We start from the raw sequence: 20384 nt of genomic DNA on the forward strand, positions 1-20384 counted from the left end.
ATGAAAGTTAATTTTCAAAAATCCATAATGGGGCACTTTAACATCTTTTTTTCCCCATGTTTTTTAAAGAAATCTCTTATACTCACCAAAGCTACATTTATTTTATCAAAATTACATTAAAAAGAGTAATATTGTTATATATTTCAATTAAAAAATTATTGTATTTTAATATATGTTAAAATGTAATTTCCTGTAATGGCAAATTTTCTTCAATTGTTAGTTAAAGGGTTAGTTCACCCAAGAAATGAAAATTCTGTCATCAATTGCTCACCCGCACGTCGTTCCACACCTGCAAGACCTTTGTTCATCTTCAGAACACAGCAGAACACAATAGTTTTGATATTATGTTCCGAAGATGAACAAAAGTCATATGGGTTTGGAACAACAGGAGGGTGAGTAATTAATGACAGAATTTTCATTTTAGGGTGAACCTTTTCAGTGACTTCATGTTACGCCTTCCCATTTCTACTTACAGAAAAAATGGAACTGGTGCTGCGTTCATTCTGTAAGTAGAATAGGGAAGGCGTAGGACATACAGCGTAAGCTTTTTGAAGAATACGAAAGTGCGGTTTTGGCGGAAGCACTTTGAAGGCGATCATTTGTTTACATAAAGCATATATATATATATATATATATATATATATATATATATATATATATATATATATATATATATATATATATATATATATATATATATATATAATATATATATATATTTTTTTTTTTTTTTTTCGAAAATGACTGATCATTTCACTCGATAAGACCCTTATTCCTCATCTGGTATCGTTTAAAGCCCTTTGAAGCTGCAATGAAACTATAATTTTGACCTTCAACGTTTGGAGGCCATTGAAGTCCACTATAAGGTGAATAATCCTGGAATGTTTTCATCAAAAACCTTAATTTCTTTTCGACTGAAGAAAGAAAGACATGAACATCTTGGATGACATGGGGGTGAGTAAATTATCAGGAACATTTTATTTGAAAGTGAACTAACCCTTTAATGTGACATCATGTTGTTTTGTTATAGCATATAGCACAAGTTTGACTATTATTATTATTATTATTATTATTTTTTCCAGAGCTTGATATCCCCACTCTTCATTCACTTTCATTATATGAAAAAGAGCTGCCAAGAAAGTCTCCCTTGTGATCATGCAGAAAGCCATGTGGGTGTAAAATGATGAAAGAATTTTGATTTCTAGGCGCACTGTCCCTTTTAAGATTAGGATTTACCTTATTCCATCTGCAGTACTGTATGTACTATATCAAAGAAGCCCATAAGCATCATTTCTCATTTATATGTTGCTGACTTTAATAGTGATCTGCAGTGAACACAAGGCCTTCAGAGTTTCTCCACAGGTCTCAGATCAGACCTGTGGAGTTTGTCCTTCGTAACGTTCAGGGCTCTTATTATTGTACCCTACAGTCAGTAGTAAAGGTGCTAGCCTATGTTGCACAGATTTTCTTTGAATGCGCCCTTGAAACGCTAAAGAGGATTTTTTTTTCTTGCATTAGCTGTATTTTTAGTGCCACAGGGAACTTACTCTCTTTCTGCTTCCCTCCATCACTGCACTTTTGTTCCGATGCTTTGAAGCTCTATCTAGAGCAGCAGCGCTCCGGTTGAAAGCAGCGTTAGGTGCCTAATCAAGATAACAGTGATATGATACACTGCACAAATTCACTAAGACACATGAGACCTTTTATGGGCACAAAGCATGTTGTTATATTATCAACTGCCTGTAAGGGTATGAACGCTGTCCTATCACAGAATTATATATTCTGTGAATTATAATATAATATATTATGGGACTTGGAAGACAAATTTGTGCCCTGTGGTACAAAGAATGGATTTCCATTACTGAAGCTGCTCGGTAGAGAAATGTTCAGCAAATGAACAGTTTATGTATACTGCTCTGAAGATGTCAGTTATTACTGAAACAATAACAGTCTTATTGCTTACAGGCCTGGTTCAATTTACAATGTTAGGCTTTAAAGGGGTTAGGATGGTTGCAGTTTTATTTTTGCAACCATCTTAAGAGTTTTTTTTTTTTTTTTTTTTTTAAACAAATTAAAGTTAGAGTTGAAGGTGCTACACATTAAGTCAGAAACAGGGTTTGACATGTACATGTACAGGACCTGTTCCTGGGTGTTAACAAGGCTTTTTCAATCTGAATGCCATCAATGTGGTTATAAACCAACTATTTTGTTGCATGTAAATATAGCTAGTGACATCAGTGTGTGTTATTATTATTATCTCTTCTCAAAAGAAGTAAAATTTGATTTCTCATGTTGTGACCCCTTTAGTGGTCCTTCAAACATTGTAGGCAGTTTTCAGTTTTAAAGTATTTTATTCACTAATTTAAAATAAAAAGAAAAGGTTTTGTGGACATATTTCTAATTATTTTGGTCAATAGCTCCAGATATGTGCTCTGATCTTCAACAAATTAAAATGAATCAAATCAGTCGTATTTAATCACATACAAGAGATTACTGTTCAATGGACTAATCAAAGTAAACAAGGATATTGAGTTATTGAAAGGAAGATAATTAGAGTGCCATCCATTCAGGTGAGGGTTTGGTCTGCCATGCTTGTTAAAAATACCTATTCCAGTGCTATGTGACCTTAGCTTAGAAAAGAGATTGAATTTCCTTTATAAGTCTTCATATAAGATCAGATCACATTTCAAGGACCATTAATGCATTAATACCAAAGTACATAATAGCAGATTCATTCTTCAACTGTAAAGGAAGCAAGTCATGTAAAATTCAAGCAGCATTGGATATGAATCCTATACATCACTAGGGGAATCATTTTAACCACTTGACAACTTCTGAAACTTGTGTTAATGTTCAGGGGTCAACAATAAGGTTAAAAAAAACAAACAAACAAAAAAAAAACAAAACAATGGATTCCAATCACTTTTTCATTTGCCCCAGTGACATTATTAGTGACATAAATGGTGGAAATTAACTGTAAAAAGTTTCTGATTTCTTTATAACTACTTATTTTTAAATAATTAATTATATTCTTAAACAAGAATATAATCACAACCATCTTATATGTATTACACAACCATATATATATATATATATATATATATATATATATATATATATATACTTACATACATACATATATAGCGAAGTGATGCGTTTGTTTAAAAAAAATATCCATATTTAACAAGTTATGAATTAAAATATCTAGCTTCCGCCAAAACCGCCTTCTGTATTCAACTTAAAGGTGCTAGTTTTGGGAGGCGTTCCCTCAAAATGAGCTGTGAAGGAGGGGGGTTGTTCTTACACATGCGCTCATTTAAAAAACTCACTAACAGTCTTTGGTTTCTCAGTCGACGAAAAGATCTTCTTTAGCACCTTTAAGAAGAAAGTATAAAACTCTTGTTGTTCAAAAAGCTTATGCTACATTCTACGCCTTCCCTATTCAACTTATGGGTGAGTATTCAAGCTTAACTGACACAACACCAGTTCGTTTTTTTTTTGTTTGTTTGTTTTTTGTAAGTTGAATGGAAGGTGGTCTGGCAGAAGCTAGATATTTTACTTCGTAACTTGTTAAATATGGATATTATTTCTTACACAAACACATAACTTTGAAAATTTGAAAATATTCTGAAAGATGGCACTTTGTTTCTTATCGAAAGTAAGATTGTTGGTGGTTAATGCTGGTTTAAAGTGGTTATGCGCCCCTTTCTGGATTGGAGTGTGGATCGCATGTGACTGACTGTATTCGTCTAACTTCATGAACCGAACCGTGACGTCCGTACTGTGACGGTTCGAGACAAATACATGTACCGTTACACCCCTATTGGATGTGGATGCAGGCTCTTTGTTCAGCTCATACTCATTGATCCCGCTCACTGCCATTACAAAGCTCAGGATATTTATTAATGTTTCTCCGATTGTGTTCATCAGAAAGAACAAAGTTATATACACTTAGGATGGCTTGAAGGTGAGTAAAGCTTTCATTTGAAAGTGAACTAATTCTTTTATTTTGCTAATGTTCATTCACCACCATTAGGTGCTTACACATTTTTGTTGTTCTACTGGAGATAGGAGGCTTGGTCAGCCTCTTGAGATAAAATTATGGTCTCTTTTCAACAATGTGTCCACCTGTTAATTTTTCTGCTACTCTGAATCCTGAAGCTTTAGATCTGTAGTGATCCAGACTTGCTCCACATCAGTGCTGTAGGAAACTTCTGAATACCTTTTTAAGCAAAACAAATATTGTATCTTGGAAAAGGATTTATACTGTTATAAGATTACAAATATTTCCTGTGTGTCCTTGGGGGCTTATTTCTAAAGCAGCATTCATTTGCTTTGAGATTTTATTGAAGAAAGAAAGTGAGTGGTGATTGGGATTTCTGTCTGCGTCCGTCTCACGTCTCTAGGTGTCTGATTCATTTGAGTGCAGTGAGGCAACTCTAACAGACAAATCTCTTCCATATGACATAAATCGCTGGTCACACAGAATGCTTCATTACTTTCCTGCAGTTTTTCAATCTGAACCCCAGTGGCCTCATGTGAAGCCCTAAGATCTAACTAGAATGGAAGTCTTTGGCTATATTTGTAGACCCAGGGTCAAAATGAAGTGGTAAATTCACTATAGCATCTCTCCTCAGGCTTTCTTTGATATCAGGAGAGAGATTAGTGTGGCTCTATTGAATTGGAACCGTGTGCAAGGGCTGTGTATTTAGAAGTGTGTATTCAGAAAACATGAACTGCTCCCTGTAAATGTGTGTCCGCATCCAGTTTGGTCAGTCTTTCTCCCAGAGTGAGTCTGATTCCACCACATGCATCTGAAAAAGATTAAGGGGCCTAACATCGAACCTTGCAGCACTCCCTAGAAACTGATATTGAATTTGTTCCTGGAGACACAAGTCTCATAAGGGGGGTGAATATATTTAACACACACTTTGCACTTACTAAAATGCACATTCAGATCCAATTCATACAAAATGTGTACAGTATAAAAGTAAAATGCTATTTATACTAAAAGTATATCTGAGCAATGATGATCAGAGTTTCCAACAGTGTGCCTAAATGTAAAAAGGAAACTTAACATGATAATTCTGTGCAATTAATTATGAGATAAAATAATAATTATGCAAGGAATAATGTGATAAAAAATAATGCAATTCATCTGTTATCCTAACCTGTTTGTAAGTTAAATAATAGAGAATTATGTCAAAACCAGAGCAATTGCAACAACTGCAGTACAACCTTGTTCTCTAATCAGCCTCAATAATTTTTCTTTTTATTGTTGTTCTGTAAAAGTCTAAAATGCAATATTCCATTCCATTTCTTCCTCAGAATTACTAAAGGAATAATTAAAGAATTCGTTAAGGAACTGAAATGGCTTCGAGGAATCATGATCGGAACCAGAATCATTAAATTCCTGACGTGTTTATGTGTATGTAGTATTCATTTTTACCACTGATCACACTTTATGCTACATAACTGCATAGATAGCTTGCTGATGAGCTCATATTGGAATTTGCATACATCTAATTAAAGCCTCTAGCAGTGCTGAGTTAATGAAACGGCAGTCTGCTTATTACAGCCTTGTGCTCTTCCATTACAGCATATTCATTCTCGCTGTGTGATACACTACCACTTCTCTTGATTTTCAGCCCGTCACAATTGTTCGCCTATTCATAAATGCTCCGCCTTCTAATCTGTGTAATCTGTTGCATTTGTTACAAAAACACATTTGAGATGTATTAAAGACCTGTCCTGCTGTGATTGTGCTAGAAAATCCTATACTGCGGTATAGGAAATGAGTCGTACGCACTTAGAGTTTTTGAGAAAGTGTGACCAGCACCAGGGGTGTTTACCTTTGTCTTTTTGGAAAGAAGAAAAATCCTGAATGAAAGAGATTGTGGGTTTTTCACATTGTTTTAAGAGTTTAGAGTTGCAACAGCTTTGAGTAGAGTTTATTTATAATTGGGCTAAGCTGGCAGCAGAAAAACCCTTTTGAAGCAGTGAAGCTTGAAATGAATGGACAGAAATGTGGGTATTTTAATTTTTAATGGGTCCACTTCTGTGACAGCTGAACATAAACTGTGTGGCAACTGGCAGAGATGCTCAGATGTGGCTAATTTAGGGGGCATCAAAAGTGTTTCTGCTTCATGGTATGTAACAGACAATGGAGAAAGAAAAGAATTTATTAATGCAATGGTTTCAGTTTCAGACAGGATGTTCACGGTCCATTCACTGATCACCTGATGCATATTGTACACAAAAACTGGCTGCATGGAAGAGCTGGTTGAAATGTGTAGTTCCAGACTGACTGGTAGAATATATGTAACTTCTGGGAGTTGGGGAAAAGCAGCAGTCCACTGGGAAACAAAGTCGTGCTTACAATATACCAGGTAGGTACAACAGCCCTTTTTGAAGAAGAATCTCCCAAGTGTATTGCCAAGTATCCAAATATAAACAAACACCATAATACTCTGAGTGTGTAGGGAGACCAATTTGATTTATGTGCAATGTTTCATGGGAGTGGACAGTCACTGCTCAGCTGTTTTGATACGATTTCCATTTCCATAAAAACAAATTCTCTGATTTAATTTTTTGGACAATTAACTCACAATTAAAAATGTCTGAATGTCACTGCAGTGCAAGAGTCGTCTGCTCTCAAATGCTGCAGGATCTTTTCTCTTCACTAACTTATTTCATCATTTTTGCTCAGTGCCTTTAATCAGCAGGGACCGGTTGCACCGGCTGTGATTAAGTTAAAACTTTCCCTAGTTTTGACACAACTTAGAGGCACTAAGTTACAACTTATGCACTACTAAATATTTTGGCCTTGCACCATTAAACTTAATTAAAACGTGACTAAACTAAATATTTTGGTTGGATTAAAATAGCTGATTGAATTGCATCAATATGCTTTTGTTCTCCTTCACGTTCATATAGTTGTCCCAGCAGAGGAAGAGGAGTATTTTAGAACATTTTCAAATGTAGCTCATCCTATCAGTTTTTAGAGCAGGAACTGTGTGTTTTATAACTAGAGCTTTTGTTATGGCTTAGTTAGTAGTCTGTTGAACAAGCTGTATTACAGATTTCATTATTTAGGTGCTGTTTAGCAAGGAGACATTGTTCTTCCCTGAAATAAATCTGAAGGATAAATCTGGAACAGCAGGGTGTATCTGAGTTTAACTGCGTGAGGACATTTGCTTTGTAAAGACTTTTTTTATTGTTTTGTTTTTGTGTGTGTGTGGAAGAAACACATACGCAGATGATGTTCTTCCATATCAGGTGACTCATTTATTGGAGTCATTTATTCAGCTTTTGGAGAAAAACGTTTATTTCATAATGTGACCCCCCCCCCCACCCCCCACCCTTCAATGAAAGGTTATATTTTGCTACTTTTTATGAATTAAAGATCAAAAGGATAAACAATGCATTTTTATTTTTACTGAAATGTAATATTTTGAAATATTATAATTCTGAAATATTTATTTTCAACTGAATATATATATATATATATATATATATATATATATATATATATATATATATATATATATATATATATATATATATATAAATACACACAACAAACACCAGTCTCCTTTTTCTGCAGAACACGAAATATCCACTTAGCCAATCACAGCGCACCATTTCACGCACTAAACAGTAATGGTGGCGGGTTGAATGCAGCCAGCATCCTAGTTTTCCTTATCTGCTTTGTACTTTGTGATCAACAAAAACAGAAAAATGAATACTTTTGACAACATTGATGAACCTGCGGTGGTTTCTGCCGTGGGGAAGAAACGCAAGTCATCGAAATGTACGTCATTTACGTGAGGAGATTAAGAAGATGAGGCATTCGGTCAAGCTGTTGCTTGTTCCACAACAGCGTCAAACTTCTGTCACGGTCCACAAAACTGAATCATGGACAGTTTTCAAAAAACATTTTTAATACCAATGTACTCAGAACATTGCAGTGCAGTGGCGCCAGATAGTCTTTAATTGGTAATGACAAATAACTCATTTATATCATTAACAAGATGACCCATTAAATTCATTTTGGGAGCGACGACTGAATGTATTTTTAGTAAAATGCCTGTATATAAGATTAGTATTGGCAAAGTTCAGACACTGTCATATATGTGAATCAACTAACTTTGTTGTGTATTTTCAATTTGAAAAATAACTTTTATATTGATGGATTAATTGCATTTTGAAAAAAAAAAAAAAAAAACGTGTCTTGTATTTATTGCAAATTAAAAAAAAAAAAAAAAAAAAAAAAACCTTTTAAAATGAAAATGTAGATTTGAATTTTTAATGTTTTTTTATAACCAAAAGATGCTATGTGAAAGCTTGAAACAGAAAATAGTGGTTTTCATCTTGCCACTTTCTTGATAAAGAAAACACCTTTTTACTCAAATTAATCAAAATGGAGTTATTGCGTTTTGGAACCAAACTCTTCATATATATATATATATATATATATATATATATATATATATATATATATATATATATATATACATATATACATATATATATATATATATATATAATATATATATATGATGAAGATAGTGATGAAGTGCAGCGTCTTTTTGCCATTCTTCACGCATATTTGCATGGCTTCTTCAGACAATTAGAATTCTGTGATGTAAGTGCTCTTTTATGCTCTTGCTGACATGCTATGCTTTGTCACATGACTTCAGCTGGCAAATAGAATTGGCATGATTTCACACATGCTTCAAACACCGGTGCACGCTAAAGACATTCCCATAGCGCCAATACCATGACACAGCATCGGGTTATACGTAACCCCAGATATTCATCCAATTTACCAAAAAGAACCGGTTCAAAAAAATATTTTTTCATGAACCAGACATCACTAATTCAGATCATTTGGTTACCTAAAAAATGAAGAAAAAAATTTCAGACTTATGATATTTTGACAAATCTGACCTCAGTTTGAGAAACTGTTTAAAGTTGCCCTAGAATTAAAAATGTAATTTACCTTGGCATAGTTGAATAACAAGAGTTCAGTACATGGAAAAGACAGACAGTGAGTCTCAAACTCCGTTGTTTTCTCCTTCTTATATAAATCTCATTTGTTTAAAAGACCTCTGAAGAACAGGCGAATCTCAACATTACACCGACTGTTAAGTAACAGTTGGGATCATTAATATGTACGCCCCAATATTTGCATATGCCAGCTCATGTTCAAGGCATTAGACAATAGCAGAACGTCTGGATCTGTGCACAGCTGAATAATCAGACAAGGTAAGCAAGCAAGAACAACAGCGAAAAATGGCAGATGGAGCGATAATAACTGACATGATCCATGATATCATGATATTTTTACTGATATTTGTAAACTGTCTTTCTAAATGTTTCGTTAGCATGTTGCTAATGTACTGTTAAATGTGGTTAAAGTTACCATCGTTTCTTACTGTATTCACGGAGACGAGAGCCGTCGCTATTTTCATTTTTAAACACTTGCAGTCTGTATAATCATAAACACAACTTCATTCTTTATAAATCTCTCCAACAGTGTGTAACGTTAGCTTTAGCCACAGAGCACCATCAAACTCATTCAGAATCAAATGTAAACATCCAAATAAATACAATACTTACACGATTAGACATGTTGCATGACGAACACTTTGTAAAGATCCATTTTGATGGTTATATTAGCTGTGTGAACTTTGTTTATGCTGGTTAAGGCAAGCGTGAGCTCCGGGGGCGGGGAGCACCAGATTTAAAGGGGTCGCAGCCTGAATCGGCGCATATTTAATGATGCCCCAAAATAGGCAGTTAAAAAAAATGAATAAAAAAAAATATAGGGGTATTTTGAGCTGAAACTTCACAGACACATTCAGGGGACACCTTAGACTTATATTACATTGTTTGAAAACACGATCTACAGCTACACCTTTAATATCCTGATTGACTTGAAAAAATGTTGGATGAGGAAAGTAAAATTAGTTATGAATGAAGTTTCATGTTGACTTCATATACTCTCCATTTCATTGCTGTTTTTTAGATGATTTTTCATTCCTGTGGGTTTGTGTGAGTTAGTGTTGAATGTGGTGTTTTCCACTGTGGTGTAGATGTCACATTTGCACATTTGTTGTAAATGCTGCATTGATGTGATGTTTTGTGTTGTATTTCTGTGTGCCGCTCACTGTGACAGCTTGTGCGTCTGTCAGTCGTCACAATTGTTGAGCTCCAGTGACCTGTAGAAACACAGCTCACACTTGGCTCACAGTCATTTCTCTTTTTAGAGAGAGAGGGGACATTAGTTCACTCAGTTCACAAAGACAATGTGGAAACCCATGACAGCTTTAAGTGGGGAAAATATCATTTTTTAGCCTCAGCTGTGAATTAAGTTTTTTAACACTTCAGCTGGTACATTTTACAAATATTATTCTTTTCATCAAATAATGGTGGAAATAACTACTATAGATCTCAACCCACAATTATATCAATAAAATCCACTCCCATTTGCAGACACATTCAGCACTTCTTGTATCTATAAATACCTTTATATATAGGCATCATATGGTATTTTCCATATGAAGATACATTTTAATCTGGCTATGCACACATTTCTTAGTTAAGGTTGTTTGATCTTGCAAACCAATTCCACATTTAGTTTTCTGTATTTTATGTCAAAATGGAATTCCCATATAGTTTCCATATGCATTGAATATGTTAAATATCATGTTCATCCTCAGATTTATATGTAATTAGAAAATAAACAGCCAGCTATCTTTTAGAAGATGCTACATCATGTGGGTTAAACCTGTAAACAAACACACACACATTGTTATTCTACTGAGCTAATGATATTTTATAGTCCCTGAACATAATCCACACAAAAACGTTTTGGCATTTTTAATTAAAACATTATAGAAAGGCATAAAACTTCTACACACATGCATACACATCTAAATCATTATTTTCATTGTCTAAAAAACTAATGATATAAAGAAGAATATGCAGCTAGTTGTATCCTGTATACATTCACCTGTGCATTCTATGATCCATCTGCTTTCTGTTTGACAGTCTGCAAGCGAGAGATATTAAAGAGATGTAATGATTGCAGGTGCTGAATAATGTTAAAGCAGATCTGATGAATGATTCAGCCATAGCTGCTCTCTTACGACCAAGAAAACCGATATTGCTTTGGATGAATAATCGTAAGACTCCTTAAGGACCATCTACATTTATAAAATTCTATAGCTCAGAGCTCTGGTTCTCCGCTCAGACTGCTCGAGTGTGCTCTGACCAGCTGTGTGAGGAAACTGGAAGAAAATTGAGAACTTTCAAACCATATGTATTTATTAATGCAATTTATTTTTTACTTTATTGTTTATTTGTGGCCTGTTTTTTTTGTTGTTGTTGTTGTTTTTTCCCTTTCATGTTACTGACAAACAACAAGTTCCTTATTGGTTTATTGGTCTCATACCTGAAAACATTTTCACAAGACGCAAAAATACATACCACTGTGTACATATCACTGCAGTTTCTAACAGAAATGAACACTAGAGGCAGTAAAACAGCAAGCGATTTTAATCGTTTTCATACACCATTACGATTACAGGGTCAGATTATAGATTAATAAAGACTTGTTTTCATGTCTCCTTGCACAATATTATGTTATGACTTCAAAACGCTTTTTTTTTTTTTTACCAGAGTGCACGATTTGTAAACAAATATATTTTGGACTTATTTGGGATATTTTCGAGGGTACGAATCCAGTAAAAGGCGTCACGGTAAAAGAGCTCAAAGTGAAATATAAACAAGCTAAAACGGCACGATCACGGATGCTTTTTATGTCACATTTGCTTTTGTTAACACTATCGGGTAGATTTAGGTGTAATGTTGGTGGTACATTATTTTACAATGCAATGGAGTGCAAATTTCAAATCAGAACTACAGGAATTCGTATAAAAACCAGTGTCATAAAAACATACCATATTCATGTTTATCTGTTCTGGCAAAAAATAAATAAATAAATAAAATGAACAGGCTTTTAGCGCCACTCAGTGGATATTTCACATCGAAACTGCAGTGATATATATATGTATTGGTACATATTTTGTGACTCGTGAAAATGTACGTTTTTCTAATGAGACTGGGTTGATAAAATTACATGAAGTATATTTACGTGAAGTATATTTGTGTAATTTAACACATTTAATTATTGCAGGTTTGCATAATATTCTGGTTTTGCATTTCACTGTTTTAATTCATTTTGAGGAATACTGAATCAGAAATAGTTAACCCTGGGTCATTCTAAACCCAAGATAAACAGAATCTTGTGTTAGCATGTTTCACGTTTCACACTGCTCATAATTTACCCGGGGTTAAATATTAATCCTGGGTAATTCATAAACTGACATTGTAAATTCCTAAACCCTGGGTTAACGTTCTTATTTGCGGCATCAGTGTCATTGATTGGATAAACGCAGCACGCGACCTGTTTACATAGGCTAGGTCTATAATGAGCATCCTCATATTGCCGACTGTACTATCAAGTTTACTGAATGTCGAACTATAAAGGTAAGAATGAAACTCTCTTCTTCACTCAAATTGTTACGTTTTCTGTCAGCATTTCACATTATTTCTCTCAAACACTGAATTTACTGTTTATATAGGTACAATGCGCAGCATTTCTGTGACTGAAATATGAGTATGTAATTGGTTGTCTATTGCTAGCGTCTAGCTGCAACATGGTAACATTGTTTCACACTGTGCATGTTTGGCACTGCAATGCAGGGTTAACCCAGCATAAGCGGTGCTAACCCTGCTCTGGAGCAGGGTTTCATAACCCCGGGTAAAAGCAGTGCTAACATTCCTTTACCTGGGGTTAAAAGCGGTGTTTTGAAAAAGGATAACCTGGGGTTAAGCGCAGTGTGAAAAACCCTATTTAGTCTACAACTACATTAACCATCACGTTCACACACAGTGCACATAACACCTCTGCACTTACTCCCGATTTCTCTTAGCATGGGGACAGGAGATCTATCAGTCATTAAATGGGAAAAACAAAGTAACTTGTATTACTTATTTGAAAAAGTAACTCAGATATTTTGTTGTAAATGTAAAAGTAATGTGTTACTTTAAAAGTTACTTGAAAGAGTAATCTGATTACGTGACTTGAATTACAATGTGTTACTCCCAATACTGGTTGGCAGGCATTGGTGGTAACTCTTTTATATTTACTTGACAAAGTGTTCAAAGTTTGTGGGAAACTATTTTCAAACTGTGTCTTGACAAGATAAAAAGCTACTCATACAGGGAAATTAAAACCAAACCAAAATAACTTCATTAACTTCAAGTCCCAACCAACATTTCTTTTGTGTTTCTTCCCGTCTTCACAGTGTTTTTATAGAAAGGGAGAATAATGTAATTATATTTTTTAATAAAGAATAAAATTGATAAAAACAACATTTTAGTTTCCACATTTAGTTCCCATGGTTCTTAATTAGTTAACACCTGTTCTTCTGTTTCAGTTAATCTTCCCCTGAAATGCTCATACTTTTTTACTTTAAAACAACGTTTGTAATGTTTAATGTGATTCATCTGGAAGATTGTTTGGTTCATGGCTCAGAACTATTGATTTATTTATTCTTTTTTAATACCTACAGAGAAAATGAATGTCAAAAATACTGCCAGAACCAAGGCTGCTGAGAAAGTGGGTGGTCACTGTTGTGCTCTGTATAGCTGTTGTGTTCTCCGTTTCTGCAGTATGCCTGTGTGTTTGCCCCTGCTGTCTGCACTGCTCTTTGTTCTTTTCTATACTGCATCCATCACTGATTCATGAGGGAAGCAGACATTTTGTGCAAACACGGGCTTTGGTTATGCCTTGGATTAACATGTCAGTGCTAAATACATATGTAAAAAGGGTTTGTGATCACCTAAACCGCAATTAAAGGTCAGAAATCACATGTGATCACATTATATTTGCAGTGTACTGTGTCCTGATACTGTGTGCCTCACCCTTGTGAAAAATAAGTGTGCTTGTTGTGTTGAATGTGCTATTGTAGTGTACTGTTCTTAAAACTGCACTTTGAAATAATGTCAAATGAAAATATTCACTATAAAGTAATCTTTTTATTTTTTATAGTAAAGTAGATTGTGTGTCATTTGATATTACATATAAAGTAATATATTGTGTATATATACTAAATTGCCACTCCAATATAACGAATGTGGTTTTGGCATTTTGGCATACAAGTTTCAATGGAAATTACAGTAGAATTACATTATACAAGTATATCATAAATGCTTGTCAGTACAATCATAGACCATATTTCATAGACAATAGAATTATGAAATTACATATAAATGTGCTTAAATCCTACTTAAGTGGGTTAAAAGTTTGATGAACTAATTGCATTTAAAATTAATTTAAACTGCAACGCATTTTCAATTAATTGTAAATAACATGCAGTTAAGTGTATGAAAACTTTGTTTGGTTCACACTTTTAAAGTACGTTATTTCTGTATCTTTTAAAAGCATGCTAAATTATAAGCATTTTTTTTTTTTTTTTTTTTTTTTACAAGAGCTAGACAACAGTGAAAGTCTGGCAGCCCACCTGTGTATTAATCTCTGTGCTAAAACAAACTTGTATTATGTGATAGCTTTAAAGTACACATGAAATCAAAATTGACCTTATTTATTTTTTTAGCTAAAATTGCTAGTTTTGTGGTGAACAATTCATCCGTGCAAGTCAATCCACACACAAAAATTGTTTGGCTTCATAATATTTAATTCAAATCTGAAAATGCTCCTCTGCAATGGTGCCCCTTCTCTGATGACGTCAGTTTGAAGGCTTGGGTTGAAATCGCGTAAGCCTCTCCTCTGAAACTGTTAGTCTGCTGTGAGCGAGAGATGGAGAGGAGGAGCGCGAGAGATGGAGTAAAAAGTAAAACTCTGCCCTAAAATAAAAAAAATAAATAAATAAATAAAAGCTAAAACTCTGTAAAACTCTGCCCTCTGTACATCACATACTGGAGAAAAGTCGTTTGCAACTTCCGGTTCACGCAGACTTTAAAAGAAAATAGCCATTTGAATGAAAATACTGGAAAATCCCAAACATATACAAGCACATTAGTTCAGGAAACATCCTCAGTATGTTTTGATGTTCATCTATGAGCATATGAGTTAAACAAAAGGTTAATCGAGTTGCTTTGGACCCAGGTACCTAGTTTATGCAATCGACCACCTCACTTACAGAGGTGACATTTATAGAACAAACATTTGCAGACCAGGATCTAAAAAGCTTTACCTATGCCTGAGGATTTGCATAAATGAACTGAGCATTGGTTAAGGAAAAAGGTATTTCCAGTATTGTCTATTAGACCCCGGGTGTTATGGTTAAAGGCGCTCACATTTTGACATTTCAGATCAAAATAAGATCAAAAACCTTTGGTATTCGGAAAATTAATTTTAACGGAGCCCAACCTGCATAAGATTGTCATGCGTTTATTGCTCTTTTCCCATTTTCTGTAGATGAAAGATGTGGGTGGGTGAGACCATTCCAGAATTCATAATGAAATATCAGAAGCCAGTTTAGCAGCAGGTCTGTGGCATTTTACACATTCTCTGCTGAAGCATCTGCTGAGAAACACCAGAGGCTTTGGATTTGGCAGCTCCAGTATCCCTGGAGGACCATCCCAGGGAAACTCTCCCAACTGACAAATGGTATCAGAAAGGAGGAGGTGAAATCCTCACGCTTACCTCCTGCACGCATGTATGGGTTTCAGGAATACCCTAGGTTATGGTTACAAAGATGGCTTTATCCGAAATCCTTTTCCTTGTGGGGACATTTGTTGGTCCCCATGACAAAAACAGCTTATAAATCATACTAAGTGATGTTTTTTTTTGAAAAAGTAAAAACCCAGAAGGTTTTCTTTACTTAAATTTAATTTAATTTTATTTTATTTTTCACTTTCTCAGCCCCTCAGCTAAAATTAAATGATAGTAAAACCGTCAGTAGGTAGCGGCAAATTTATAGGCTTGTTCGACTTTATGCAGAGCTGCACAGACCAATCGGTGTATGCCATCAAAGTTCCACGAGAGTTGATGGCTCCGTATGCGTTTGAATCTCTCATGAACAAGTCTTAACAAGTAAGCCATTGAATCATGCAGTTAACTCTTGCTTATGTGGTATGGCTTATGAATAATAAAAACAAGAACTTATACAGAGACATTTTTGCACCATATCTTGGATTTTGCTGGCATTTTTATTAATTTTGGTGTCATTTTTGCCCCACGCCCCCATTCATTTCTCACCCTAGCGTGAGTGGCATGATGGCTGGAGGCCGAGGCCTCTTCTGTCGCAAGGCCCATATCAAGTGAAGCAGGTGAAACATATAGCAAAGGCTATTACTGTATTGGACATGTGCAAGAAATCCTGACATTAATGCAGAGAATGTAAATGAAAGTGTCACTCAAATATCTATATTGTATCACAGCAAGAAATATGAGTTGCCTTGTTACGCATGAAATGCAGAAGACTGAAAGTTCTATCAGTGTTGATGACTGCCCTCAAACTTTCAAATTAAAACTTACACCACTGCTTCAGTGTGTCAAAACTTGTTCTTTCTTCACTTTTAGGTCACTTGGCGTGCCTCCAGGAAGAGGAAGCTGTCCTCTGATTGGCCCGTTGCCCTTTGACCTTATTTATACAGACTACCACGGCCTGCAGCAGATGAAACAGCACATGGGTCTTTCCTTTAGACAGCACAGGTCAGTTTGAGGCATTGTTTCAAAAACTGAGCTGCCTTTCTGTCTTCTGAACCTCTGGCTGAGCAGAGATTAATGATGCTGCACTGTGGTAGCATTTGTTTTGCAGGTATAAAACTATCAACAGAAAAGCACATTTACAATGTTTTAAACTCCTGTGTCTGCAAACAGCTTTTATTATCTTTTATCTTTTTTGTCTTTTCTAGAAGGAGAAACACATTTTACAAAAGCTACAGGCAATACAAGCCTCAAACTTTGAACCTTTAAATGCATAAATGTTTTGCCAATCATTATTACATATTTGGGTCTATATCTAACACAGATGGCTCTCTAGCTGCTGCAGTAGTATAAAACTCTCCTGATATTTTAATAGCAACTACAAAAGAATAAAATAAAGCATGTTTTGTTGCCTTTAAGAACTTGGAAGGGTTCAGATTGAGCAGATGCTTTTTACCATTATCACTGTCCTCGTCAGAGCTCATTTCCCAGTACATTCCGGATCGGGCTCATATTCGCCATCTCAACCATATTCTCTACATACTAACGTTTTCAACGTCTTCAAAATCAATACACCAGATCCATCAAGTGACATTGATTATGTTCAGTACTAGCTCTGCAATAAATTGCTGATACATTTCAAGTTTTGCTGACGATTCATTCTTTTCTTTTGTTTTCTGCCTGCATTAACTATGTGTGAGTGAAATGTAACTTTATAATTGTGTATCAGACATTGCCACATTGAGGAATAAAGGTGAATTGCACTTATTCAGTCATCAGAGATGCAATCATTGTTGCACAGAAAAAAAAAAAAAGTTACTTACACAATTACATACCATGGGTCGCTAGCGACCCTATTAGTTTTTACAAAAAATAAATAAATAAAAACAAATACAAATAGAAAACAGACATTATTTTATAATTGTATTTTCCTGTTATATTGTTTATAATGAATAAATTGAGAAATACTAAGAAGGTTGATGTCTAACTTAAAAAAAAAAAAAAAAAAATGAAAAAGGTGGAGAGTAGTGAATGATGTCCCAGGTCGATAAAGACGTAAGAGTTATTTAAGGATCAATTTTGACTTCATGGGGTCTTTATGTTCTCATCCTCCTGTCATTCATTGCAAGATTGTCTCAAGCTCATCAAACTTTAAATCTTTAAAATGAATTGCATATTGTTGTCTCTCCTTAGTCAGTGTAAATTTCTTTTTGGCTTATAATTTTATTTACTCTTTATTGACTTGGTCAGGACAACAATCTCACTCTATGTACTGTTGCATGAAGAGTTGTCTGTCAGTTGGTGGGTTAATAATGAATAGAGATGCACTCAGGTATATAAAACACTCATGATTACAGCATAATTCTTTAGAAAGTTACCTCATAAATTATGTATAATATTTGTCTCTCATCGCTCACACCAAGACCGCCACATGAATAATGTATTACAATTATTGGAAGATCAATTAGAGGCTATTTCTCATTTGTCAGCTGTAAAATAAGTATGTCTCTATATTTCACTCTGAGAGAGAAAGAGACTGATTTGTTTTTGTGTAATAAATCAATGTAGCCTGTAGGATTGTTTATTGCAATGCAGAGTTTAAAGTCGGTCCAAACCTGAATGCTGGTTTTCTTCCCAAATGTCACAAAAAGAGAAATAATTTAGTATACGTCACACAGCTCATTTTGTACAATTGCATGTACCTGCAACTCCAGAAGTGACAAAACCCCATAAATTCTTCATAAAAATAGTGTAAACTCATTTGAAAAAGGATTACACTTTAGCATACTTTTAGGATACTTTTATATTTTAAAAGAATATACTTGTGCAAACTGAATGTAATTCTGTCAGACACTTAAATGCATGTTAATTGAAATTAAATGAAAATGTATTATAGTTAAAATTTATATTAAATGCAGTTAGCTTCATCTTAAAGTGATTTTTTTGACCAACTTATACGTAATTTCATAATTGCTTCTATTGAATTTGGTTATGGTTTAAGAAAATACTGACAAACATTTATGGTAAACACATGACATAATCAATTCAATACACTGTCGTATATATTTTTCTACATCATAATATGTTGCAATAAACCTCAAATTCATTTTTTTCCCCCTGTACAATGGTTACCATCACTACCATTACTGATTTTATTATGGTATTTGTGATGCTTCATTGTATGAGAAGTTCATTCTCATATGATGAGCTCATAACACAATTTACACGGTCTAGTTTTTTTCTATGAGATTGTATTGTGATTCATCTTGGAGCTGGTTGGCTTCTTTATTGAATAAGTCTTTGAAATTCATGGACAGCATGAATGGGAACAAAGGCCACTGAAAAAGTGTGTGGTCACTGTTGCACCAGGCTCCCTCATGCTGCCTTTTGTGAAGTGATTTTGTTGTGATCTTAAGCCCTAAACTTGTTTACCTCACAAAAATCAGAGTGACACTTTGTTGGGATGCAGCAGAATCCCTTTACAGGGCTGTGTATTCCCACTGCAGCACTTTTATAACTGCTGCCTGAAAGCATGTACAATCAGGTAGCTACAACCCATATAATTCCACCCTTAAAGCAATCGTTCACAGTTTCAAACCAGTTTTCTTTCTTCATTGGAATGGAAAAAGAAGTGTTTAGCGAATGTTTAAGCTGCACTTTCCATACAATGAGAGTAAATGATGACTTGGGACTTTCAAGCTTTAAAGATTCCAAAAAGAACTATGAATTTATCATAAATGACTAAAGTCTGCTTGTCATACAGTAACTTTGTTTGAGGAACAGACTGATTTTTAAAGGAATACACCACATCAATTTATCTCCAACTGCAATTGGGGCGACTCAACACTAGATAGATGTTACAGAAGATCTCTTAGTGTAGTATTGATACAGACTGTTTTTTCCTCCTCACATTATGATTACATGTAGTCAAAGGATAATCAGACATGTTTGATATTTTGAGCTGAATTTATAAAGCACATTTTGTAGTGTATGATCTTCTGTAGCTCAACACATTAGATTATTGCATTAGAAAGATCCATTTTCTCGGCATCCCTTGGGAGGACATTCTAAAACATGTGAAAAACATTTAAACAGATAATGTTCTGTCATCAATTACTAACCCTCACAACATTCACCAAACACATTAGAATTGAAATCTGTTCATCATATAAAGTGATTGTGTCTCTTCAAAAGACATAGATTAAACTGCATGATTCATATGGATTACTTTTACAAGTTCTTTATGAACTTTTTGAAGTTTTTGGGAAATTAACAATGGAGGAACAGAAATGTTGGTAACACTTTAAAATAAGGTTTCATTTATTAACATTAGTTTTATCTAACAAAAACTAACCATGAGCAATATAAACACAGATGGTGTGAGGACCGTATTGTAATTGCTTTGTCAATTCTTCTTCTTCTCCGAAATGAATCGCATTTTTGAGGGCCTAAACATGCTTGAAATCTCAGGAACGTTGTATACATGTCAGAAGTTACTTCTGATATGGGTTTCAGAATTGGATCGATAGCGCTCCCTACAAAATTTCAATTAAGTGCCCTTCGCGCTATGTTTCACGTACAAGTATGAAGTTCAGTAGACACATGTGACAGCCCAATACGTACAAAAAAACTGCCT

The 20384-nt window shown here is 34.6% G+C and overlaps 1 protein-coding gene across 2 annotated transcripts in view; it reads left to right on the forward strand.

Moving 5' to 3' along the window:
• The window catches only part of LOC137017955 (alpha-1,6-mannosylglycoprotein 6-beta-N-acetylglucosaminyltransferase B-like), a 138164-nt gene that overhangs the window by 91629 nt on the left and 26151 nt on the right, over positions 1–20384 (forward strand). For both annotated transcript variants that reach the window (XM_067382761.1, XM_067382760.1), the window contains exon 9: positions 16622–16753. In XM_067382761.1, coding sequence (XP_067238862.1) covers positions 16622–16753 — 132 coding nt within the window. The remainder of the gene's footprint in view (positions 1–16621; positions 16754–20384) is intronic.

Source organism: Chanodichthys erythropterus, chromosome 3 (genome assembly GCF_024489055.1).
Source record: "Chanodichthys erythropterus isolate Z2021 chromosome 3, ASM2448905v1, whole genome shotgun sequence".
In the NCBI taxonomy this organism is placed as follows: domain Eukaryota; kingdom Metazoa; phylum Chordata; class Actinopteri; order Cypriniformes; family Xenocyprididae; genus Chanodichthys; species Chanodichthys erythropterus.